General features: G+C 34.2%; 1 protein-coding gene across 1 annotated transcript in view; it reads left to right on the top strand.

The window, feature by feature from the left end:
• Positions 1–26782, top strand: part of LOC130449117 (uncharacterized) — a 95116-nt gene that overhangs the window by 52089 nt on the left and 16245 nt on the right. The window contains exon 4 of the mRNA XM_056786803.1: positions 24796–24906. Coding sequence (XP_056642781.1) covers positions 24796–24906 — 111 coding nt within the window. The remainder of the gene's footprint in view (positions 1–24795; positions 24907–26782) is intronic.

The following is a 26782-nucleotide window of genomic DNA, read 5'->3' as shown; positions in this document are numbered from 1 at the left end:
CTGAAGTGATTCGCATCAAATGAAATTTTGTTATAACAAAATCCCGGTTTATATTCGAACCACCCTCGTATTCGATTTAAAACAATTCAAACTGTCATTATCTTGTCAATATTTTGGGATTAATTCATAATTTACGTGATAGTTGTAGATAAAATTTGATTTATTTAATAATTTAGTCGATATCTTCGGAAAAATCAATTCAATCATTTGCTAAACATTTAAAGTTTTGTTTAGAGAAAATCCCCATCAATTGAATGTGTTTTTTAAAGAGATTTACAAGATTTTGAAAATTCTTCGTGGCCAGAAAGACCTGAATTAATCACTGAAGTGATTCGCATCAAATGAAATTTTGTTATAACAAAATCCCGGTTTATATTCGAACCACCCTCGTATTCGATTTAAAACAATTCAAACTGTCATTATCTTGTCAATATTTTGGGATTAATTCATAATTTACGTGATAGTTGTAGATAAAATTTGATTTATTTAATAATTTAGTCGATATCTTCGGAAAAATCAATTCAATCATTTGCTAAACATTTAAAGTTTTGTTTAGAGAAAATCCCCATCAATTGAATGTGTTTTTTAAAGAGATTTACAAGATTTTGAAAATTCTTCGTGACCAGAAAGACCTGAATTAATCACTGAAGTGATTCGCATCAAATGAAATTTTGTTATAACAAAATCCCGGTTTATATTCGAACCACCCTCGTATTCGATTTAAAACAATCCAAACTGTCATTATCTTGTCAATATTTTGGGATTAATTCATAATTTACGTGATAGTTGTAGATAAAATTTGATTTATTATATAAATTAGCGAATAATCTGTATAATTGAATTTATCAGGATCGTATTTGAATTTTCGTAAAATCTAATTTGCTTAGATGGATTACCTGTTCCTTTCGTAGACCATAACTTGCATCGATTAGTTTTACGAGGGAGGAAATGCAGTATTGCAGCACCCGAATTCGAAAATTTAAAGTCGATATCTTCGGAAAAATCAATCCAATCATTTGCTAAACATTTAAAGTTTTGTTTAGAGAAAATCCCCATCAATTGAATGTGTTTTTTAAAGAGATTTACAAGATTTTGAAAATTCTTCGTGGCCAGAAAGACCTGAATTAATCACTGAAGTGATTCGCATCAAATGAAATTTTGTTATAACAAAATCCCGGTTTATATTCGAACCACCCTCGTATTCGATTTAAAACAATCCAAACTGTCATTATCTTGTCAATATTTTGGGATTAATTCATAATTTACGTGATAGTTGTAGATAAAATTTGATTTATTATATAAATTAGCGAATAATCTGTATAATTGAATTTATCAGGATCGTATTTGAATTTTTGTAGTACGAATAATTCCTATACTTTTATAAAATAATAATAACCTATTAAGATGTTTACAAATATCGTTCGTTATAAATCTAAATGTCGCGTATTATAAAACTGTTATTGCAGTTATCAGAAAAGGCGATGATGTGTCATAAATTTACGAAGAAGATCACCACTCGACAACGGAACGGTTAAAAGAATTAACCGGCGAACGCTTGCAATGTGTTTATGTTCAGTTAACGTTGTCTTAAATAATTGGAAACGTGCCCGAGGCTCGTCGAAACTCACTATATAGTCCGTGGGCGCGAGGCAAAAATAACGCGTCTTAATCACTAACTTAACCACGTTCAGAAAAATGTTGAATGAACTAAGGTATACTTTGGGATTAAATTAGGGTCGAAATTCTCTCGTATAAAAAGTTGTAGGCAAAATTGAAATGGTGAAAAATTAATTTACGTTTCCGAAAAGACTTAAAATCGCCGCCAAACGTGAACAATTCGAGGTAACCGCAACCGATTCGAGTTGCTGGATTGAACCAAGACAATCTGAAGGTGTTGGCGCTCCTAGCGGTTGTTCTGACAAACATTGAGCACGGGAACGAAATATGGAGCATTTATTTTAGAGCAATGAATATTCGTATCGTTAAAGTGTTTTTAAGTGGTTTCAATTTCACCGAGAAGATGATTCACGTTTGGGCTTTTCTATTCGCCTCGAAAAGTGATGGAAATATCGAAAAAATCAGTCATTTGGTGGTTTTTAAGGGTAGTTACATATAAAAGGGGTGGTTTTTTGTGGTTGCGTTATTAAAAAATATTGAGGATCCGATTGAAAAACAAAAATTCTCCTATTACGATCCAAAATGAAAAAAAAATCATGTTTTTTACCACATTTTTCAAATAATCTTTATACGAGGGGTTGTTTTTAAGGGTAAAACATCAAAATATTAAAATCATGATACAAAACAATCAACATTTATTACATTTGAACGTAACTCTAGCCAATTACTGTTTTAATTCGTTAGTTTTCAATTAATTGGAGTAAAGGGTGATTTTCACCCCTTAAAATTAAAAAGTATACTTTGCGATAAAATCTGGTTTGAAGATGAGGGTAAGATGAACTTAATTCCAGATTTTCAAGAAGATCGACGAAGGTCTTAAGGGGAAAATCGCGATTATTGGAAAATGAATTTTTCTGGCACATACTTTATATAGTGGTTGTTAAAATGGAAATATCGAAAAAATCAGTCGTTTGGTGGTTTTTAAGGGTAGTTACATATAAAAGGGGTGGTTTTTTGTGGTTGCGTTATTAAAAAATATTGAGGATCCGATTGAAAAACAAAAATTCTCCTATTACGATCCAAAATGAAAAAAAAATCATGTTTTTTACCACATTTTTCAAATAATCTTTATACGAGGGGTTGTTTTTAAGGGTAAAACATCAAAATATTAAAATCATGATACAAAACAATCAACATTTATTACATTTGAACGTAACTCTAGCCAATTACTGTTTTAATTCGTTAGTTTTCAATTAATTGGAGTAAAGGGTGATTTTCACCCCTTAAAATTAAAAAGTATACTTTGCGATAAAATCTGGTTTGAAGATGAGGGTAAGATGAACTTAATTCCAGATTTTCAAGAAGATCGACGAAGGTCTTAAGGGGAAAATCGCGATTATTGGAAAATGAATTTTTCTGGCACATACTTTATATAGTGGTTGTTAAAATGGAAATATCGAAAAAATCAGTCGTTTGGTGGTTTTTAAGGGTAGTTACATATAAAAGGGGTGGTTTTTGGTGGTTGCGTTATTAAAAATATTGAGGATCCGATTGAAAAACAAAAATTCTCCTATTACGATCCAAAATGAAAAAAAAATCATGTTTTTTACCACATTTTTCAAATAATCTTTATACGAGGGGTTGTTTTTAAGGGTAAAACATCAAAATATTAAAATCATGATACAAAACAATCAACATTTATTACATTTGAACATAACTTTAGCCAATTACTGTTTTAATTCGTTAGTTTTCAATTTATTTTAGTAAAGGGTGATTTTCACCCCTTAAAATTAAAAAGTATACTTTGCGATAAAATCAGGTTTGAAGATGAGGGTAAGATGAACTTAATTCCAAATTTTCAAGAAGATCGACGAAGGTCTTAAGGGGAAAATCGCGATTATTGGAAAATGAATTTATCTGGCACACACTTTATATAGTGGTTCAAAATGGAAAATCCAAAAATTACAGTTTGCGTTGGCGTACGGACTATAAGTGTACGTATTGTAATATTGGGCATCTAGTAAATTAGAAACGACTTGGTACCCAACAATTATCATGAATGTTTGATGACAAATACGATTTAGTCGACTAGAATGCAAATAATCGAATCATTAAAACGACTATGTAAACGTCGAATGAAACAACGGTTTATATAATTGAAAAATATTTTTCCTTCGATCGTGTTTTCAATAATGTATCGTCGTCACCCTCTGCGATAACTGTTTTATTAATAATAGCGGCAGCGAGGTATTTATTTCGATGATATCTAATTGAAAAAAATCTCGAATACAGTACGTCCCAAAAAATATTTAATATAGAAGTCGGAACGTGTCGTATATTTACGAAAAATGACAACGAAAATTTATCAATAAAAGTAATAATGGATGGGGAAGAAAAGGGTGATAAATCTGTAATTAGAGGGGAGTATCGAGGGGGATTTAAAAGAGGAAGATCAAATTTTTGCGTTAAAAACAATGGTAGATGATAATTTGAAGCTATTATTAATGGATTTTAAATAATAGCAAAATGCAACGTCGCGTCGTATTCAAAAGTTGTTTTTACTTTTTGAAAAAACCCCTTATAGTACGGTCAATTTATATATAATTTCTCATAATGCTGAAAATCAGTGTTTAAATTATAATTGAACGTAGAATTTGATTGTTTCCCATCAAAATTGTATTCAATGTCAAAAAAATGAGTTTTTCGCGATTATCAGCAAAACGGTGAGTTTTATCATAAAAATACTCTGGATGAAAATCGTAGATCATAAAATTACCTACAAAAAACGTATTCATACTTTTTTTTCTACGACCTACCGTTTCTGAGATATAACGATTCAAAATGTTGTAGAAGTTATAGTCCGGTCAATTTAGACATTCGAAGTTACATAAATTCCCATTAAACTGAAAATCAGTAAAATTGTTTAAAATACAATTGAAAATTGAATTTGATTGCATTTTCATGTATAAAAAAAACTGTATTCGAGGTCCAATGTCAAAAAAAAGAGTTTTTCGCGATTATCAGCAAAACGGTGAGTTTTATCATAAAAATACTATAGGTGAAAATTGTAGATCATAAAATTATCTACAAAAAACGTATTGATACTTTTTTTTCTACGACCTACCGTTTCTGAGATATAACGATTCAAAAAGTTGTATAAGTTATAGTCCGGTCAATTTAGACATTCGAAGTTACATAAATTCCCATTAAACTGAAAATCAGTAAAATTGTTTAAAATACAATTGAAAATTAAATTTGATTGCATTTTCATGTATAAAAAAAACTGTATTCGAGGTCCAATGTCAAAAAAAAGAGTTTTTCGCGATTATCAGCAAAACGGTGAGTTTTATCATAAAAATAGTCTAGATAAAAATCGTAGATCATAAAATTACCTACAAAAAACGTATTGATACTTTTTTTTCTACGACCTACCGTTTCTGAGATATAACGATTCAAAAAGTTGTATAAGTTATAGTCCGGTCAATTTAGACATTCGAAGTTACATAAATTCCCATTAAACTGAAAATCAGTAAAATTGTTTAAAATACAATTGAAAATTAAATTTTATTCCATTTTCATATATAAAAAAAACTGTATTCGAGGTCCAATGTCAAAAAAAATGAGTTTTACGCACTTTTCAGCAAAACTGTGAGTTTTATCATAAAAATACCTTAGATAAAAATCGTAGATCATAAAATTACCTACAAAAAACGTATTCATACTTTTTTTTCTACGACCTACCGTTTCTGAGATATAACGATTCAAAAAGTTGTAGAAGTTATAGTCTGGTCAATTTAGACATTCGAAGTTACATAAATTCCCATTAAACTGAAAATCAGTAAAATTGTTTAAAATACAATTGAAAATTAAATTTGATTGCATTTTCATGTATAAAAAAAACTGTATTCGAGGTCCAATGTCAAAAAAAAGAGTTTTTCGCGATTATCAGCAAAACGGTGAGTTTTATCATAAAAATACTCTAGGTGAAAATTGTAGATCATAAAATTATCTACAAAAAACGTATTGATACTTTTTTTTCTACGACCTACCGTTTCTGAGATATAACGATTCAAAAAGTTGTATAAGTTATAGTCCGGTCAATTTAGACATTCGAAGTTACATAAATTCCCATTAAACTGAAAATCAGTAAAATTGTTTAAAATACAATTGAAAATTAAATTTTATTCCATTTTCATGTATAAAAAAAACTGTATTCGAGGTCCAATGTCAAAAAAAATGAGTTTTACGCACTTTTCAGCAAAACTGTGAGTTTTATCATAAAAATACCTTAGATAAAAATCGTAGATCATAAAATTACCTACAAAAAACGTATTCATACTTTTTTTTCTACGACCTACCGTTTCTGAGATATAACGATTCAAAATGTTGTAGAAGTTATAGTCCGGTCAATTTAGACATTCGAAGTTACATAAATTCCCATTAAACTGAAAATCAGTAAAATTGTTTAAAATACAATTGAAAATTAAATTTGATTGCATTTTCATGTATAAAAAAAACTGTTTTCGAGGTCCAATGTCAAAAAAAAGAGTTTTTCGCGATTATCAGCAAAACGGTGAGTTTTATCATAAAAATAGTCTAGATAAAAATCGTAGATCATAAAATTACCTACAAAAAACGTATTGATACTTTTTTTTCTACGACCTACCGTTTCTGAGATATAATGATTCAAAAAGTTGCAGAAGTAATGTATGTAGTTATGCTGTTGGGATGCAACGTGCAGATTTTGCTACATCGAGAACAAATGGAAAATGAGGATCTTTGGCAATTAGATCAAGTATAAACCTTGAGGATCCTCAGTGCCTCAGTAAAAAACACTATAAACCTTGAACTTGAAGACCTTGAACTCTAAATGAATCTGAGCGAGGCTTTAACCGTTCATTGTAGTAGCTATGGAATAGAAAAAAATAATTTTTTCGAAATTTAACAAAAGTATCTTATTCGTCTGTTATTATTGCATAAAAATATGTGGATCCTTCCATTTACTTTGAGTTTTCAACATTAAAAAGTGATTCATGAGGAATGAATCGCATTTTCCCAAGGATTACTTCGTTTAATCATCCAACCGCTCTCGTATAATCAATAAATGAAAAGAAAAAATAGAGACAAATAGCATCTACACGTTCCGATGTGGGTATTATAATAATTGCGAATTTTAGATACAAAATTGTGCAACCGAGATCTCGTTAGAAGGAAATTGATGGTAGTTTCCTGTAAGGCGAAAGCCCAGGAGACGTTTTTATGAATAATTGAGACGTGTGTGTGTGTGTGTGTGTAATTTGCGGTTAAACAATAACACTGGAAGGTCGAATCGTAATTGCAAATCAACTAGGTGAATAGAAAACATCCAAAAGGATCAGAACGAAACGAAATCGTGTACAGGATGTTTCTAAATTCGTATCGATTCAAATATTTTTGCGAGATAGATATTGGATTCTGACGAATAGACTCTAGACCGTACCTCGTATTATTAATCGAATCGATTTTTGTGGAGCAATTAAATTGGTTCTTGGCGGAAATGACGAAAGCGACACCTTTGTCGACGGTCAAATCGAACAAGATTACATACTTTTCCGATATTTTCGTTTTCTTGGCCATTTTGGAACCGCTAAAATAACTCAAAAACGCGTGAATTAGACCAAAATTCATTGCTATAGACTCGCCCGAACAAATTATAAGTTTCAGTTGCAGTTTTTCCAATATCGATGTGAAATTTCACAGAAAACTGAAGCCGCGGCTATACTGATTTGTTCACAGACTCGATATATATGGAATTCTAATGAATAGACTTTATACCACGCGGCTAACAGTGGTTTACAAGCGCTAGTCTCGTTATTTAATAGCCACACCTCGTATTGTTAATAATTATTCATTTTATTGAGTTATGCGAAGCATTTGATCTTCTCGATCATCTTGGCCATTTTGAAAACGATTAAATTCCTCAAAAAACACGGGAATTAGAACAAAATTCATTGCTATAGACTCGTCCGAACAAATTATAAGTTTCAGTTGCAGTTTTTCCAATATCGATGTGAAATTTCACAGAAAACTGAAGCCGCGGCTATACTGATTTGTTCACAGACTCGATATATATGGAATTCTAATGAATAGACTTTATACCACGCGGCTAACAGTGGTTTACAAGCGCTAGTCTCGTTATTTAATAGCCACACCTCGTATTGTTAATAATTATTCATTTTATTGAGTTATGCGAAGCATTTGATCTTCTCGATCATCTTGGCCATTTTGAAAACGATTAAATTCCTCAAAAAACACGGGAATTAGAACAAAATTCATTGCTATAGACTCGTCCGAACAAATTATAAGTTTCAGTTGCAGTTTTTCCAATATCGATGTGAAATTTCACAGAAAACTGAAGCCGCGGCTATACTGATTTGTTCACAGACTCGATATATATGGAATTCTAATGAATAGACTTTATACCACGCGGCTAACAGTGGTTTACAAGCGCTAGTCTCGTTATTTAATAGCCACACCTCGTATTGTTAATAATTATTCATTTTATTGAGTTATGCGAAGCATTTGATCTTCTCGATCATCTTGGCCATTTTGAAAACGATTAAATTCCTCAAAAAACACGGGAATTAGAACAAAATTCATTGCTATAGACTCGTCCGAACAAATTATAAGTTTCAGTTGCAGTTTTTCCAATATCGATGTGAAATTTCACAGAAAACTGAAGCCGCGGCTATACTGATTTGTTCACAGACTCGATATATATGGAATTCTAATGAATAGACTTTATACCACGCGGCTAACAGTGGTTTACAAGCGCTAGTCTCGTTATTTAATAGCCACACCTCGTATTGTTAATAATTATTCATTTTATTGAGTTATGCGAAGCATTTGATCTTCTCGATCATCTTGGCCATTTTGAAAACGATTAAATTCCTCAAAAAACACGGGAATTAGAACAAAATTCATTGCTATAGACTCGTCCGAACAAATTATAAGTTTCAGTTGCAGTTTTTCCAATATCGATGTGAAATTTCACAGAAAACTGAAGCCGCGGCTATACTGATTTGTTCACAGACTCGATATATATGGAATTCTAATGAATAGACTTTATACCACGCGGCTAACAGTCGTTTACAAGCGCTAGTCTCGTTATTTAATAGCCACACCTCGTATTGTTAATAATTATTCATTTTATTGAGTTATGCGAAGCATTTGATCTTCTCGATCATCTTGGCCATTTTGAAAACGATTAAATTCCTCAAAAAACACGGGAATTAGAACAAAATTCATTGCTATAGACTCGTCCGAACAAATTATAAGTTTCAGTTGCAGTTTTTCCAATATCGATGTGAAATTTCACAGAAAACTGAAGCCGCGGCTATACTGATTTGTTCACAGACTCGATATATATGGAATTCTAATGAATAGACTTTATACCACGCGGCTAACAGTCGTTTACAAGCGCTAGTCTCGTTATTTAATAGCCACACCTCGTATTGTTAATAATTATTCATTTTATTGAGTTATGCGAAGCATTTGATCTTCTCGATCATCTTGGCCATTTTGAAAACGATTAAATTCCTCAAAAAACACGGGAATTAGACCAAAATTCATTGCTATAGACTCGTCCGAACAAATTATAAGTTTCAGTTGCAGTTTTTCCAATATCGATGTGAAATTTCACAGAAAACTGAAGCCGCGGCTATACTGATTTGTTCACAGACTCGATATATATGGAATTCTAATGAATAGACTTTATACCACGCGGCTAACAGTGGTTTACAAGCGCTAGTCTCGTTATTTAATAGCCACACCTCGTATTGTTAATAATTATTCATTTTATTGAGTTATGCGAAGCATTTGATCTTCTCGATCATCTTGGCCATTTTGAAAACGATTAAATTCCTCAAAAAACACGGGAATTAGACCAAAATTCATTGCTATAGACTCGTCCGAACAAATTATAAGTTTCAGTTGCAGTTTTTCCAATATCGATGTGAAATTTCACAGAAAACTAAAACGACGGCTATACTGATTTGTTGACAGACTCGATATATATGGAATTCTAATGAATAGACTTTATACCACGCGGCTAACAGTCGTTTACAAGCGCTAGTCTCGTTATTTAATAGCCACACCTCGTATTGTTAATAATTATTCATTTTATTGAGTTATGCGAAGCATTTGATCTTCTCGATCATCTTGGCCATTTTGAAAACGATTAAATTCCTCAAAAAACACGGGAATTAGACCAAAATTCATTGCTATAGACTCGTCCGAACAAATTATAAGTTTCAGTTGCAGTTTTTCCAATATCGATGTGAAATTTCACAGAAAACTGAAGCCGCGGCTATACTGATTTGTTCACAGACTCGATATATATGGAATTCTAATGAATAGACTTTATACCACGCGGCTAACAGTGGTTTACAAGCGCTAGTCTCGTTATTTAATAGCCACACCTCGTATTGTTAATAATTATTCATTTTATTGAGTTATGCGAAGCATTTGATCTTCTCGATCATCTTGGCCATTTTGAAAACGATTAAATTCCTCAAAAAACACGGGAATTAGAACAAAATTCATTGCTATAGACTCGTCCGAACAAATTATAAGTTTCAGTTGCAGTTTTTCCAATATCGATGTGAAATTTCACAGAAAACTGAAGCCGCGGCTATACTGATTTGTTCACAGACTCGATATATATGGAATTCTAATGAATAGACTTTATACCACGCGGCTAACAGTGGTTTACAAGCGCTAGTCTCGTTATTTAATAGCCACACCTCGTATTGTTAATAATTATTCATTTTATTGAGTTATGCGAAGCATTTGATCTTCTCGATCATCTTGGCCATTTTGAAAACGATTAAATTCCTCAAAAAACACGGGAATTAGACCAAAATTCATTGCTATAGACTCGTCCGAACAAATTATAAGTTTCAGTTGCAGTTTTTCCAATATCGATGTGAAATTTCACAGAAAACTAAAACGACGGCTATACTGATTTGTTGACAGACTCGATATATATGGAATTCTAATGAATAGACTTTATACCACGCGGCTAACAGTCGTTTACAAGCGCTAGTCTCGTTATTTAATAGCCACACCTCGTATTGTTAATAATTATTCATTTTATTGAGTTATGCGAAGCATTTGATCTTCTCGATCATCTTGGCCATTTTGAAAACGATTAAATTCCTCAAAAAACACGGGAATTAGACCAAAATTCATTGCTATAGACTCGTCCGAACAAATTATAAGTTTCAGTTGCAGTTTTTCCAATATCGATGTGAAATTTCACAGAAAACTAAAGCCGCGGCTATACTGATTTGTTCACAGACACATGGTTAAAGTGTAGGCTAAGAGTTGAAGTTGTTCAGTATGAAAATTGAGACATTGCCAATTGTCTACAAAGAAAATAAATTACTCGTAAATATAATAAAGATTTCGGAGTAGATTAAATAAATGGATAATTAACAAAGACCACAAAACTTTTTTTAAAACCTTTTATTACTGATTAAGACGCTTAATACGTTTTAATCTCGATAGGCAGATATGGAAAGATGAATCGTTTCGTTGTATGAACATCGCGGTTATTTCAAATAAAATCGATTTTCGAGGTTTTATTCTCAATTAAACAAAACTACGTGCGTTCCCCTTTACATTAAAAGTAAGATTTAATTCTCACACAGATTTGTTGTTCGCAATTTATTATAACGTGAAGATTTTAGGTTATGATGTGTATTCAAACTTTCATTCGTCGAGAAAAGCATTTCACTTTAAATTAAAAATCGATTTCGACATTTTTTATTTGATATGGCAACACCGATATGAATATGTCAAATCCGACATTGACATTTGACATTTCTAATCGTGAACGTACTCCAAACGTGTCGCGCAATGATTTTATTTGATTTTCGACGTGGATTAAATCAACAACAGTCTGTCGATTAATAGAGGGATCTACAAAGATCAAGAAACAAATTTTTTTTATCAAATGTACTGATTCGAGAGCGGTTTCAAATCTGACGGGAACTAAACATTTGGCGTCGACGAAAAAGGTATTTGAATCTGTTTTTCCGCGAGTTATAGGCAAAAAAGTGTTGTGAAAACTCAAATTTTAGTGTATTAAAATGTATTTTTCAAATCGCATATCTTGTGAACCGTCGACTATAAAAACAATTAATTATTGAAGCTCGCGGTTGTATTATCATTATTTTTAATACTTGGAATGACTAGTACATTCTTAATAATGTAATAATATGTCTATTATTCGCTTGTAACCTTTAGCTAACCTTTAATTATATTTTAGTGACCGTACTATATGAAAAGGAATCATCGCTTTATTCTAATACTCGATTAAACTCGTATTAAAACAAAAGTTTAATTAATTCCATAGTAATTTCATACTAGTAAATAGCATCGGCGGCGGCCGGTGGTAAAACATTTTACGCGTCCCCCAATTTTTCCAAAAAAACTTACCTTGTGCAAATTATCTCATCAGATTCAAAACTTTCAGTATAATTTAACCATATAACTTTTATGTTCATACTGAATACACTATTTACACTACACTACACTGTTTCGATTACCAAGCTATCGTCTTCAGAGAAACTGAAAGATAAACTAAAATCTAACGACTTGCTTTACCCGTTTTGGACTGTATTTGCCCACCAATAAACCTTCTCCCGCGAAAATTCTTCATACAAAAGAATTGGGAAGGAATATTTAACAAAATAGGTTTTAAATTATATATAGGGCAGACTAAGAGATCCCATATTGTCCGGATTAGGGAGCACATAGTTCGTTCAAAATATGGACGGACAGTCATAATCGTTAGATAAATATTAATAATGTAAAATTATTAAAAAAAAAAACGTGTCCAAACATAAATTTAGTATGCGTTGAAATTACTAGATGTAAATGTGGTTAAAATAAGGACAAAGGATCGAATCCTTACAGTTTAGTAGACGAAGAACGAAAGTGAAACTTAAAGTAGATTTTTCCCGCTGGAGAAGTGTTTGTTGGTGGTAAAATTTAGTATAAAACAGGTAAATCAATTAATCTGATTTTAGTTTATCTTCAGTTTCTCTGAAGACGATAACTTGGTTATCGAAACGCGTGTTCGGACGGTGTAGTCGTGAATTATTGAAAAGAAACGATTTACAGTCTCTGAAGACGATAATTTGGTTATCGAAACGCGTATTCGGACGGTGTAATCGTGAGTTATTGAAAAGAAACGATTTACAGTCTCTGAAGACGATAATTTGGTTATCGAAACGCATATTCGGACGGTGTAATCGTGAGTTATTGAAAATAAACGATTTACAGTCTCTGAAGGCGATAATTTGGTTATCGAAACGCGTGTTCGGACGATGTAGTCGTGAGTTATTGGAAATAAACGTTTTACAGTCTCTGAAGACGATAATTTGGTTATCGAAACGCGTGTTCGGATGGTGTAGTCGTGAATTATTGAAAATAAACGATTTACAGTCTCTGAAGACGATAATTTGGTTATCGAAACGCGTGTTCGGACGGTGTAATCGTGAATTATTGAAAATAAACGTTTTACAGTCTCTGAAGACGATAATTTGGTTATCGAAACGCGTGTCCGGACGGTGTAGTCGTGAGTTATTGAAGGAGTAAACGTTTTACAGTCTCTGAAGATGATAACTTGGTTATCGAAACGCGTGTTCGGACGGTGTAATCGTGAGTTATTGAAAATAAACGATTTACAGTCTCTGAAGACGATAATTTGGTTATCGAAACGCGTGTTCGGACGGTGTAATCGTGAATTATTGAAAAGAAACGATTTACAGTCTCTGAAGACGATAATTTGGTTATCGTAACGCGTGTTCGGACGGTGTAATCGTGAATTATTGAAAATAAACGTTTTACAGTCTCTGAAGACGATAATTTGGTTATCGAAACGCGTGTTCGGACGATGTAGTCGTGAGTTATTGAAGGAGTAAACGTTTTACAGTCTCTGAAGACGATAATTTGGTTATCGAAACGCGTGTTCGGACGATGTAGTCGTGAGTTATTGAAGGAGTAAACGTTTTACAGTCTCTGAAGACGATAATTTGGTTATCGAAACGCGTGTTCGGACGATGTAGTCGTGAGTTATTGAAGGAGTAAACGTTTTACAGTCTCTGAAGACGATAATTTGGTTATCGAAACGCGTGTTCGGACGGTGTAATCGTGAATTATTGAAAAGAAACGATTTACAGTCTCTGAAGACGATAATTTGGTTATCGAAACGCGTGTTCGGACGATGTAGTCGTGAGTTATTGAAGGAGTAAACGTTTTACAGTCTCTGAAGACGATAATTTGGTTATCGAAACGCGTGTTCGGACGGTGTAATCGTGAATTATTGAAAATAAACGTTTTACAGTCTCTGAAGACGATAATTTGGTTATCGAAACGCGTGTGCGGACGGTGTAGTCGTGAATTATTGAAAAGAAACGATTTACAGTCTCTGAAGACGATAATTTGGTTATCGAAACGCGTATTCGGACGGTGTAATCGTGAGTTATTGAAAATAAACGATTTACAGTCTCTGAAGGCGATAATTTGGTTATCGAAACGCGTGTTCGGACGGTGTAATCGTGAATTATTGAAAATAAACGATTTACAGTCTCTGAAGACGATAATTTGGTTATCGAAACGCGTATTCGGACGGTGTAATCGTGAGTTATTGAAAAGAAACGATTTACAGTCTCTGAAGACGATAATTTGGTTATCGAAACGCATATTCGGACGGTGTAATCGTGAGTTATTGAAAATAAACGATTTACAGTCTCTGAAGGCGATAATTTGGTTATCGAAACGCGTGTTCGGACGATGTAGTCGTGAGTTATTGGAAATAAACGTTTTACAGTCTCTGAAGACGATAATTTGGTTATCGAAACGCGTGTTCGGATGGTGTAGTCGTGAATTATTGAAAATAAACGATTTACAGTCTCTGAAGACGATAATTTGGTTATCGAAACGCGTGTTCGGACGGTGTAATCGTGAATTATTGAAAATAAACGTTTTACAGTCTCTGAAGACGATAATTTGGTTATCGAAACGCGTGTCCGGACGGTGTAGTCGTGAGTTATTGAAGGAGTAAACGTTTTACAGTCTCTGAAGATGATAACTTGGTTATCGAAACGCGTGTTCGGACGGTGTAATCGTGAGTTATTGAAAATAAACGATTTACAGTCTCTGAAGACGATAATTTGGTTATCGAAACGCGTGTTCGGACGGTGTAATCGTGAATTATTGAAAAGAAACGATTTACAGTCTCTGAAGACGATAATTTGGTTATCGTAACGCGTGTTCGGACGGTGTAATCGTGAATTATTGAAAATAAACGTTTTACAGTCTCTGAAGACGATAATTTGGTTATCGAAACGCGTGTTCGGACGATGTAGTCGTGAGTTATTGAAGGAGTAAACGTTTTACAGTCTCTGAAGACGATAATTTGGTTATCGAAACGCGTGTTCGGACGATGTAGTCGTGAGTTATTGAAGGAGTAAACGTTTTACAGTCTCTGAAGACGATAATTTGGTTATCGAAACGCGTGTTCGGACGGTGTAATCGTGAATTATTGAAAAGAAACGATTTACAGTCTCTGAAGACGATAATTTGGTTATCGAAACGCGTGTTCGGACGATGTAGTCGTGAGTTATTGAAGGAGTAAACGTTTTACAGTCTCTGAAGACGATAATTTGGTTATCGAAACGCGTGTTCGGACGGTGTAATCGTGAATTATTGAAAATAAACGTTTTACAGTCTCTGAAGACGATAATTTGGTTATCGAAACGCGTGTTCGGACGGTGTAGTCGTGAATTATTGAAAAGAAACGATTTACAGTCTCTGAAGACGATAATTTGGTTATCGAAACGCGTATTCGGACGGTGTAATCGTGAGTTATTGAAAATAAACGATTTACAGTCTCTGAAGGCGATAATTTGGTTATCGAAACGCGTGTTCGGACGGTGTAATCGTGAATTATTGAAAATAAACGATTTACAGTCTCTGAAGACGATAATTTGGTTATCGAAACGCGTATTCGGACGGTGTAATCGTGAATTATTGAAAATAAACGATTTACAGTCTCTGAAGACGATAATTTGGTTATCGAAACGCGTGTTCGGACGGTGTAATCGTGAATTATTGAAAATAAACGATTTACAATCTCTGAAGACGATAATTTGGTTATCGAAACGCGTGTTCGGACGGTGTAATCGTGAATTATTGAAAATAAACGATTTACAGTCTCTGAAGACGATAATTTGGTTATCGAAACGCGTATTCGCACGGTGTAATCGTGAGTTATTGAAGGAGTAAACGTTTTACAGTCTCTGAAGACGATAACTTGGTTATCGAAACGCGTGGTCTGACGTTGTAATTATGAGAAAAAAAAAAGAAAATTTTAAGAAACTCCAACTTAGTTAAAATCAAATGCAGCTTCATAAGAAGATTGTCCCAGAAGTATTTGACCTGATCTAGAAATGGCGGTAGTTTCCTGAAAAATATGCTTCAAATTCGAAGACGCCATATTGTTTGACAAGCATAAATAAAGAACGTTTTTCAATGAATTTGTAAACTTGGAAAAAATACTTTTATTCGAAAGGCACTAGCCCAATCAATATAAAAGCTGAACTAGATTCGATCTTGGGTGAAACTGTTTCGTTATCAACAGTAAAATATCGGGTAGCAAAGTTTAGACGAGACCGTACGTTTTGTGAAGATCAACAACGCAGCGGTCGACGGAAATGTTGAAGAAAATCCACTGGATGATCATCAACTGAAAGTGCGCGAGCTAGGAGACATAGTAGGCATTCCAAAAAGGTCATATTAACTGAAAATTTGGTTATGAGAGAGCTGAATGCAAGATGGGTGCTCACAATAGAACAAAAACAGCGTCGCGAAGATGTTTCCTTAGAGTGCTTGGCTACAAACAAAAGTACAGTCAAAACAATATACTGAAAAGAGAGAAGAAGACAAAAAACGTTCCATAGGCAGGCCAGATAATGGCGTTGGTTTTTTGGAATGTACGTTTATTTTACCAAAAACGGTTGGGAAACGATTTTCTTGCTAAATAACTTGTGATCTAAATCGCTTTAAAGAAAAATCGAAACGTCAAACTTTATAATTATTAGAAAAAAAAAACTAATTTTGAAACAGAAAACATCTAAAACATATCAAAAGGTCTAAGAAATAATGGTTTTATTATAATTGAATATAAATTTCGTTTTGTTTGTTTTAATTCTTCTTTGTGCGACTGTTTTTACATTTTTTTGTTGTTGTACGTTTCATGAATTACTTCAGCAAACCTCGTACAATTCAAATTTTAACCTAATAATAAACATATTATTCGATTTGCAAATAGATGTCGTTCAAGTAGGTACTTTCGGTTTTAATAGTATTCCAATTAGAGAGCAAAATTCAATAATAAAACATAAAAACCCGATCGATTGGAAGGTATTCACCCCAGAATACTAGAAGCTGTAAGTCGTTTCTTTGTGATATCGTTCCGCGAAATGGAACCCAATCGGTTTTAACAGCTTCTCAAAATGGCATCACGAGATTTATTTCTACTATTTAAAGTCTTTCGTCGACAGGGACGCACTTTGTGTAAAATTTAGTACGGTATCCAAGCTTCCACATTTCGCAGCTCCAATCGTAAATTGAATCGAATCGTGGGTGAAATACTTCCAAGGAGATTGTAGATTAAAGAAAATTGACTTGTTAAAACTCTAAATTGAAACCCCAAAGATCTTTACTTTCCCCCGAATGTGACTACTTCGACAGCAAGGTTTTCAAAGGCCGCGATGGCTCAGATCTACCTCCGTGGAGTTTTCTCAAAAATCGACCAAGAGATGAATGTGTTCGAAGAATGTTATGGCGCTGGATCCTTACTAGGCCACTTGGAACAGCTTCTTGAAGTGCTAGGACTAACTATTAGTCAGTTAGACGAAGAATCTACGGGATTTTCTTAATTTGAATATCTTTCAATGGTAGTAACCAAGAGTTTCGCCGATTGCTGCTCTGAAGATCGCAGTGCTTAAAGTAGGTGGTTCCTGCATGATATAAACGGCAATTTCTATACGATTTGTTTATTCTTGGTGCGATTGTTGTCGTGGAAGAAGAGGTTTAACGACTGATAGATATATCGAGGAGATATCAGTGGTAGTTCACGTCGACTACAATAGAAACGAGTTTTGGAATGGCCAGCGTACAATCCCGACTTAATTCCGATAGAATATTTACGGAATGAGTTGAAAAGAAGAATTCCCACCTGTATAATGTAACTTCGCTGATGCAGGGTTCGAATTCAGTTTGTCACATAAATAAGAAAAGTCCGTGTACACGTTGAAATGGTATTAAAAGGAAAAACCAGCTTTCTACTTGATTAAATTACAAACAACTATCTCTAATATGTGGTTACAGGATTCTAAGATATCGAGAATTAGTAAACATACGACAGTTAACATAAAACTATTTAGATATACGGGGCGCGTTAATAAATCCAAGCGATTAGTCGTATACTGGAAATGATTAAAAGGCATTTGCTAGAAGTTCGGATCAATAAAATAACTTATACGTGAATTTACGTTATTTTTTACCCATGAATGTATTATAATAGAAAAAACCGGGTGGTTCTATTAAAAAAAAAATAAGGAAATTTGATATTTATGAAGTTAAATTTTGAAAACTTATTATACGCACCCTGTATAAAATAAGAAATTTTTCAACATATATTCAAATACGTGTGACCTTGCTAAAAGCAAGCGAATAGAAATTATTTTCATATATTTAAGGGTATCTTCGTAAAAAAATAATTTATAGGGGTCGATTTTTTCACAAAAAAAATAATAACTCGAAAATTATGCATTTTTCGTAAAAAGTTTTTGGACAAAAGTATATTAAAATTTTACGTAGATTTCCAAAATGTATTAATATACAGGATGTTCTATTCAAAATAACAAAGTTATAGTCGATATAGTCGACTTCCGGTAGAACAGGAAGTCGGCCATCTTTGAAAATATTTTAGTTAAAAAGATCGTATCCGAAAACCCAAACATAGAAATTTTCATGATTTTACTATGAGTATTTTGTCATAAATACAGATATTTTTAACTTGGGACACCCTGTATAGCAGACTACACGAGTATTGACGTCACCGCCATTGTTAGCACAGGTTAGGAATTTGGACTTTCCTAACAAAATTTTAACTGAGTTGATGATCGTATAAATGTTTCGTGATTTTTTCGTATTTTTTGTTGGATAAATTTTTCGAAAAACATTTTTTAAATAACCTTAAGAACACGCACTACTTCACGAACAAAATGACGGACGTGACGTCACGTTCCGGTTGTCAATTCCACTCTAGTTTTAATGTTGTTAACTCTATGGATCGGCAAGATTTTTCATTATATCGTATGAAATAATTTAAAAGATTAAACAAATATTAATCATGAGAAACTACGGCACTGGTAAAGAATCGTAAAAGTAAAAAGAAGTTTGAAAATGGTTGTTTACAAGTTTCGTTTCATTTTTTTCACAAATAAATTCAAATAAAACTGCATTTTTTTTTTCAATTAACGAGACGCGTATAAAGTCTCTATAGTTTATTTTCTCGATTAATAGGTAACTGTAAAAAATAACGACGATGATTTTGTCATTTTCTTCTGGATGATTGAAAACCGTAAATGATTATGAACTTTATTGTTACGTGCGATTAGGTAATTAACTAATTGTATAGTTTAATAGAAATTAACGTGAATTACTTTATTAATTAACCGACAATTTCGGGGAACGAGTCAATAAGAATATGTGAATCGGATTCACACTGAAGATCCAGTCTACGTGAATTTAAAACTGTCACAGAAGTTCTTAAATGTAGAAAGTGTTTCAATTCTCAGTCTACGTGAATTTAAAACTGTCACAGACTTTCAAGTGTCTCAATTCCCTGTCTACGTCAATTTAGAAATATCACAGGCTTTTCCAAATGTAGAAAATGTCTCAATTCCCACTCTACGTCAATTTAGAACTGTCATAAACTTTCCCAAACGTAGAAAGTGTCTCAATTCCCGCTCTTCGTGAATTTAGAACTGTCTTAGACTTTCAAGTGTCTCAATTCCCATTCAACGAGAATTTAGAACTGTCACAGACTTTCAAGTGTCTCAATTTCCATTCAACGTGAATTTAGAACTGTCACAGACTTTTCCAAACATAGAAAATGTCTCAATTCCCTGTCTACGTCAATTTAGAAATATCACAGACTTTTCCAAATGTAGAAAATGTCTCAATTCCCACTCTACGTCAATTTAGAACTGTCATAAACTTTCCCAAACGTAGAAAGTGTCTCAATTTCCGTTCTTCGTGAATTTAGAACTGTCTTAGACTTTCAAGTGTCTCAATTCCCATTCAACGAGAATTTAGAACTGTCACAGACTTTCAAGTGTCTCAATTTCCATTCAACGTGAATTTAGAACTGTCACAGACTTTTCCAAACATAGAAAATGTCTCAATTCCCTGTCTACGTCAATTTAGAAATATCACAGACTTTTCCAAATGTAGAAAATGTCTCAATTCCCACTCTACGTCAATTTAGAACTGTCATAAACTTTCCCAAACGTAGAAAGTGTCTCAATTCCCGTTCTTCGTGAATTTAGAACTGTCACAGACTTTCAAGTGTCTCAATTCCCATTCAACGTGAATTTAGAACTGTCACAGACTTTTCCAAACATAGAAAATGTCTCAATTCCCTGTCTACGTCAATTTAGAAATATCACAGACTTTTCCAAATGTAGAAAATGTCTCAATTCCCACTCTACGTCAATTTAGAAATATCACAGACTTTCCTAAACATAGAAAGTGTCTCAATTTCCATTCTACGTGAATTTAGAACTGTCACAGACTTTCCCACACGTAGAAAGTGTCTCAATTCCCAGTCTACGTGAATTTAAAACTGTCATAGACTTTCCTAAACATGAAAGTGTCTCAATTCCCGTTCTTCGTGAATTTAGAACAGTCACAGACTTTCAAGTGTCTCAATTTCCATTCAACGTGAATTTAGAACTGTCACAGACTTTCAAGTGTCTCAATTTCCATTCAACGTGAATTTAGAACAGTCACAGACTTTCAAGTGTCTCAATTTCCATTCAACGTGAATTTAGAACTGTCACAGACTTTACCAAACATAGAAAATGTCTCGATTCCCTGTCTACGTCAATTTAGAAATATCACAGACTTTTCCAAATGTAGAAAATGTCTCAATTTCCATTCAACGTCAATTTAGAACTGTCATAGACTTTCCTAAATATAGAAAGTGTCTCAATTCCTATTCTACGTGAATTTAGAACTGTCACAGATTTTCCCACACGTAGAAAGTGTCTCAATTCCCGTTCTACGTGAATTTAGAACTGTCAAAATCAAAATTGAATAATAAAAATAATAGTTTAAAGTAGAAGAAAATCTATAAGAGATATATGAAGAAATGTACGGTATCCATTCATTCTAATTATTTAGTATCAAAATAGAAAAAAAAACACTTAGAATTTTTCATGTAGGTACCGCTAGAGATATATAAAATGACAAAACATTAAACGTCTTTATTGTCAATATTGTTAAAAGTCACGATTTTTTTTTATAAGTAAAAAAACATGTCTTCTGGCGGAAAAAAACTACCCCAATATATAGCAGCCGTTTGCATATGTATCGGCGCTTGGGGTACAGGTACGGCAATATCGTGGACATCGAATATAACGAACGATCTCAAAGATGGAAAACTCAACGATATAAAAATGGGAGATGACGAAATAGGATGGGTGGGATCTTTAATGACCCTCGGAGCAATGTGCATGTGTTTTCCAATCGGTTGGATAGCTGATTTAATAGGAAGGAAACCCACCGTTTTATTAACGATAATACCTTTCACGATCGGTTGGTTGATGATACTCTTCGGATCGAACATCGTAATGATCTACATCGCGAGATTTCTGATCGGTTTGGCGGGAGGTAGTTTCTGCGTGATGGCGCCGATGTACACCAGCGAAATAGCCGAAACCGATATAAGAGGTACTCTGGGTACATTCTTTCAATTATTTATAACAATAGGAATATTGTATTGCGGAGTTTTGGGATACCTTTTGTCGATTACCGCGTTCAACGTGGCCTGCTTGGTAATACCGATAATATTCGGCGTTTTGTTCGTCTTCCAACCGGAATCGCCGAGATACGATTTGATTAAAGGACGGACGGATAAAGCGGAAAACGCTTTTAAAAGATTGAGGGGAAAGGACTACGATTATTCGGGCGAAATGAAGGCTTTGACGGCGGATATTGAAACCGAAGCGAAACTACCTGGTTTTTTGGAATCGATGAAAACTAAAGCCGCCAAAAAATCGACGTTGATCTGTTTCGCGTTGATGTTCTATCAACAATTGAGCGGAATAAACGCCGTTATGTTCTATTCTCAAGAGATATTCCGTTCGGCCGGATCCACCCTAAAAGATTCCTATTGCACGATATCGATACAAGTGATTCAAGTTATAGCGACGTTGGTCGCTTCTTGGGCAGTAGAAAAATTCGGTAGGAAAATCCTTCTGATGATATCCGCGTTTTTCATGGCGTTATCCACCGGACTTCTCGGTTTATTTTTCTCTTTGAAAGATCGCGAATTACTCGACGACGTCTCTTCTATCGGCTTTATTCCGATAATATCGTTGAACGTATTCATTATAGCTTTTTCGTTAGGTTTCGGTCCGATACCTTGGTTAGCTTCTTCCGAAATGTTTTCGCCTGAAATTAAATCGAAATGCAGTTCGGCCGCCGCCACTTTCAACTGGTTCTTAGCTTTCATCGTTACCAAATTCTATTTTATTTTCGCTTCTAACTTGGGCGCCGACGTCACTTTCTACATTTTCACTATCATATCCGCGACCGCCGTAGTTTTCGTTTTAATCGTCGTACCGGAAACTAAGGGGAAAACCTTCGCCGAAATCCAAGCAGAATTAGGATCCTAATTTGGTGTATCGATGTATAAAATATGTAATTTTATTTAAATTAAACGTATACGAAACTTGCAGGTCTTGAAATTTATTTCTAGATACTAGATACCGGACTAATAAATACAAAATAGCGACAAAAACACTAAAACGCAAAAAATTACCCCATCACATTTTACTTTTACTTAAATCTTATCCAAGTAATAGATATATACAAATCAAAGTCCAAACCCATAAAATCGGGCGTTCCCCAAGGTAGCGTCCTTGGCCCTTATGTATACCGATGATATTCCAACTCTAATCGCCACCTTCGCAGACGATACTGCAATAATGTCTCCAGATACAGACTTTACGAGAATGGCTACATCATTTGGAGAATGGAAGTCAACACGTTCTCCACCAAACGAGGTGTCTGAAGTGAAAACATAAATCAAATACCTCGGACTACACTTGGACCAGACGATCGCAGTTAACAACGGAAAATAAGATAGTTACGTACAAAATCATCCAAAGACCAATATGAACATAAGCTACTACACATTAGACACAGACCTCGGTATTTCAATCATCAATGAAGTTATTCAGCGATAAGAAATAAAAACCGCCACGAAAACCACCAAAATCTACTAACATCCAAGCTTCACAAAGATCCAGTGGAACAGAGAAGACGCTGGCCATAAAACCTCATCGAGTGATCTACGGAGAGCCAGACGTTAGCCAGAAGACCTCAGATTGATCTACGGAGACCCAGACGGTAGCCAGAAGACCTCAGAGTAATCTAAGAAGATCCTGACACTGGCCAGAAGACCTCAGATTGATCTACGGAGACCCAGACGGTAGCCGGAAGACCTCAGATTGATCTACGGTGGCCCAGACGGTAGCCAGAAGACCTCAGATTGATCTACGGAGACCCATACGCTAGCCAGAAGACCTCAGAGTAATCTAAGAAGATCCTGACACTGGCCAGAAGACCTCAGATTGATCTACGGTGACCCAGACGGTAGCCGGAAGACCTCAGATTGATCTACGGTGACCCAGACGGTAGCCGGAAGACCTCAGATTGATCTACGGTGGCCCAGACGGTAGCCGGAAGACCTCAGATTGATCTACGGTGGCCCAGACGGTAGCCAGAAGACCTCAGATTGATCTACGGTGACCCAGACGGTAGCCGGAAGACCTCAGATTGATCTACGGTGACCCAGACGGTAGCCGGAAGACCTCAGATTGATCTACGGTGACCCAGACGGTAGCCAGAAGACCTCAGATTGATCTACGGTGGCCCAGACGGTAGCCAGAAGACCTCAGATTGATCTACGGAGACCCAGACGGTAGCCAGAAGACCTCAGAGTAATCTAAGAAGACCCAGACACTGGCCAGAAGACCTCATAGAGTGATCTACGGAGACCCATCAGTGGATGGTGCCCGCCTCAAGTCATTTAGCAAGAAATCATATCATTTACTTATTACTCTGTATTTTTTTTTTTGGTAAATTGTGATTTTGCAATTAAATTAAAAAACAAAGATCGATACAAACATTTCAACGCATCTATAATAGCTTCTGCCTCAAAATAGTCTTCATTTTCATCAATTGCTTTTTCATTTCTTACCGACGAGCATTTTTTTTATATATTAACGGTCACTGGGAGTCAGATCTGAACTATACGGTGAATGATGAAGCGATTCGTTCAATTTAACCATCGTTGCCATCGATTTGGTGCATTGTCTTGATGAAGCAGTGGTTTTTCCTTCATTTTTTGCATCCGAACGATCCAAAAACTCTGTGAAGTACTCGATATTCCATGAGCATGCCAAAATACTGAAAGCATAACCTTTCCAACTAACTGGGAAATGGAAATGAGGGAAAAAGGGAATCCGAAGAAGAAGTAGACCGTTGAAAAAATGGATAGGGATCAACAAACAAAGAACTTTCACCCTGTAAAAGTTATGTAACGTGTTTGAGGCTTCAATTAACGTCCTGGCAAAAAATTTCGGACGGTGTGGTGATTGGAGGGTGAACATGTGGGGTGTGGAGGGCCTCCAATCGTGTCTTTCGATTGAGTCGAAATGCGCGTTTAGTTTATTGTTATTGTTTTTAACGATCTTTTCGTTTTAAAAATCGATTTTAACAAAAGAATATCAGAACGATTTATAAATTACTATTTTTATTTTATAGAATGCTTGTTGGCACCTTTCGTCGGTGGATCCACTTCGCAACAAATACCATTCGTTTACCTTCCTCTGAAAGGACAAGTTATTTATCCTGGAAAAGAAATATCCTTCAACGGTAAGTTGTACTCGATCTCTCAATATCTCGATAAGCTTGATTATTTTATTTGTGGGATTGTGGAATGGCAGAGGCAGTTTCGGAACGCACGCTAACTTTAATTCACCACATCTCACAATATTTTTACTCTATAAAAAATTTTAAGTAAACGAAAACCTACAATTTTCTCCCTTCAAGGGCGTAAGTATTATTTTCATAACTAGTTTAGTTTTGATGCTAGGAACATGTACACAAAATGAAAATAAAGGAAAAAATTCATCGATTTTGGATTATTGTACGTGGAAACTTTTTATTTTTGCTTTTGAAAGTACTAATCAACTTTCAACAAGCAATAATTCCGTTTCTATGGGTCTACATATATAAAAGCGTTTTCGTAGTGGGATTGTGGCAAAATTAAATACCAAAGTGTACTAACACTAACACTAATGTGTTCATTGTCTGGAAATTGTGTATTAAATGTGAATCAATACGCTTAATATTTCTATATTGAACGTCAATTTGATTATTTAAGTTTTTTAAAATTTATCGCGCCGCAATTCTATGTGAATCAATTCCCATACGATGAATATATAATTAATATATTAGAGCTCCTAATATATTAGAATTAGTACACTTTGGTGTTTAATGTCGCCACAATTCCACTACGAAAACGCTCTGGCAAAGACTTCGTTTTAATTCATTTAAATGGCGAATGAAATTTGTCAAAAATATAGAAATGAAACGATTTCACATCTTAGACGAAGACGAGGAAAGATAAAATCGTTTTTTTTTTTAAGTTTGACACTGATAATTTCCTTATTTATATTCACTAAATGCTGAAAAACCAAAAAACAAAAGAATTACATAGGGCAAACGTCTCAGTATTTAGAAAATAGACTAAAAGATCATCAATACGATAAAAAAAATAAAACTGCGTTACGAACTATGAAATATCAATATATCTGACCAGTGGTTCGCAGTTGAAAGTGAAGATGGCGCCAGATAGCGTCCACCGACCCAAATTCGGGTCTCAAACTCGAACGAGAGTTTGTTATACCACTCTGACGAAACGTAATAACGTCGAAACTAGTCGAAAATCGATAAAAGAGTCGATTGACATCACGTTTTTCAGAAGTGATGTAATCCAATATTCGTCGAGGCATTATAGCCAGGAAAGTGGTTGTTTAAATATTAAATTTCGTAATTATTTAGGAGATGTATAGTAGAAGTCATTTATTTTCTGTTATAAAATGTTGTAAAATTGTTTTTTCTTTTTTTTTAATAAAAGGTCATCAATACGAAATATCGAAAAAATTTGATTTAATTATAGAGATTCAAAAATTCTTGGAACTGAATGTACTAGACGAAAATTTTGGTTTTGATATTTATGATGTAGGTGATTTATTGATTAACAAGACGCAAATTTTCAATTTTGAATCATATTTTGAACAGAATAGGCCTAAAATAGAAACATATGTAATAAGTCGAAAAAACTTGGTATTGGTTGAGAAGGGATGGTTTTTTCGTCATGGGCGGCCCCGTGGAAAAAGAAACCCAGAATAGACTTTAAAATAAAACCCGAATCCAATTTTTTTTCCATGAAAATCGAGATAAATACTCAGGATAATATAAATTGACTGGACTATAAGTAACTACTTTTTTATAATAGGTAAATCGTAATTATATTATTGCGTTAAATTATCGAAACGTCGCGTAAACTAACTGTCCTTTATAAAAAAATCCAAAATTCAGTTCTGCAACACCGGCGTGAGAATTCAAAATAATTTTCGATTGCGGTGAATGCGATTTAAACGTATCCGCGTATTTCGAGTGCGATGCTGCTCGTTAATTTTATTCGTTTTGGTTATGAATGTTTATTAGTCGATAAACATCTCAC

The sequence above is a fragment of the Diorhabda sublineata genome, chromosome 9, assembly GCF_026230105.1.
Source record: "Diorhabda sublineata isolate icDioSubl1.1 chromosome 9, icDioSubl1.1, whole genome shotgun sequence".
Lineage (NCBI taxonomy): Eukaryota > Metazoa > Arthropoda > Insecta > Coleoptera > Chrysomelidae > Diorhabda > Diorhabda sublineata.
Note: the sequence above shows the minus strand (reverse complement) of the source record. Positions and strands in the feature narration are given on the sequence as shown.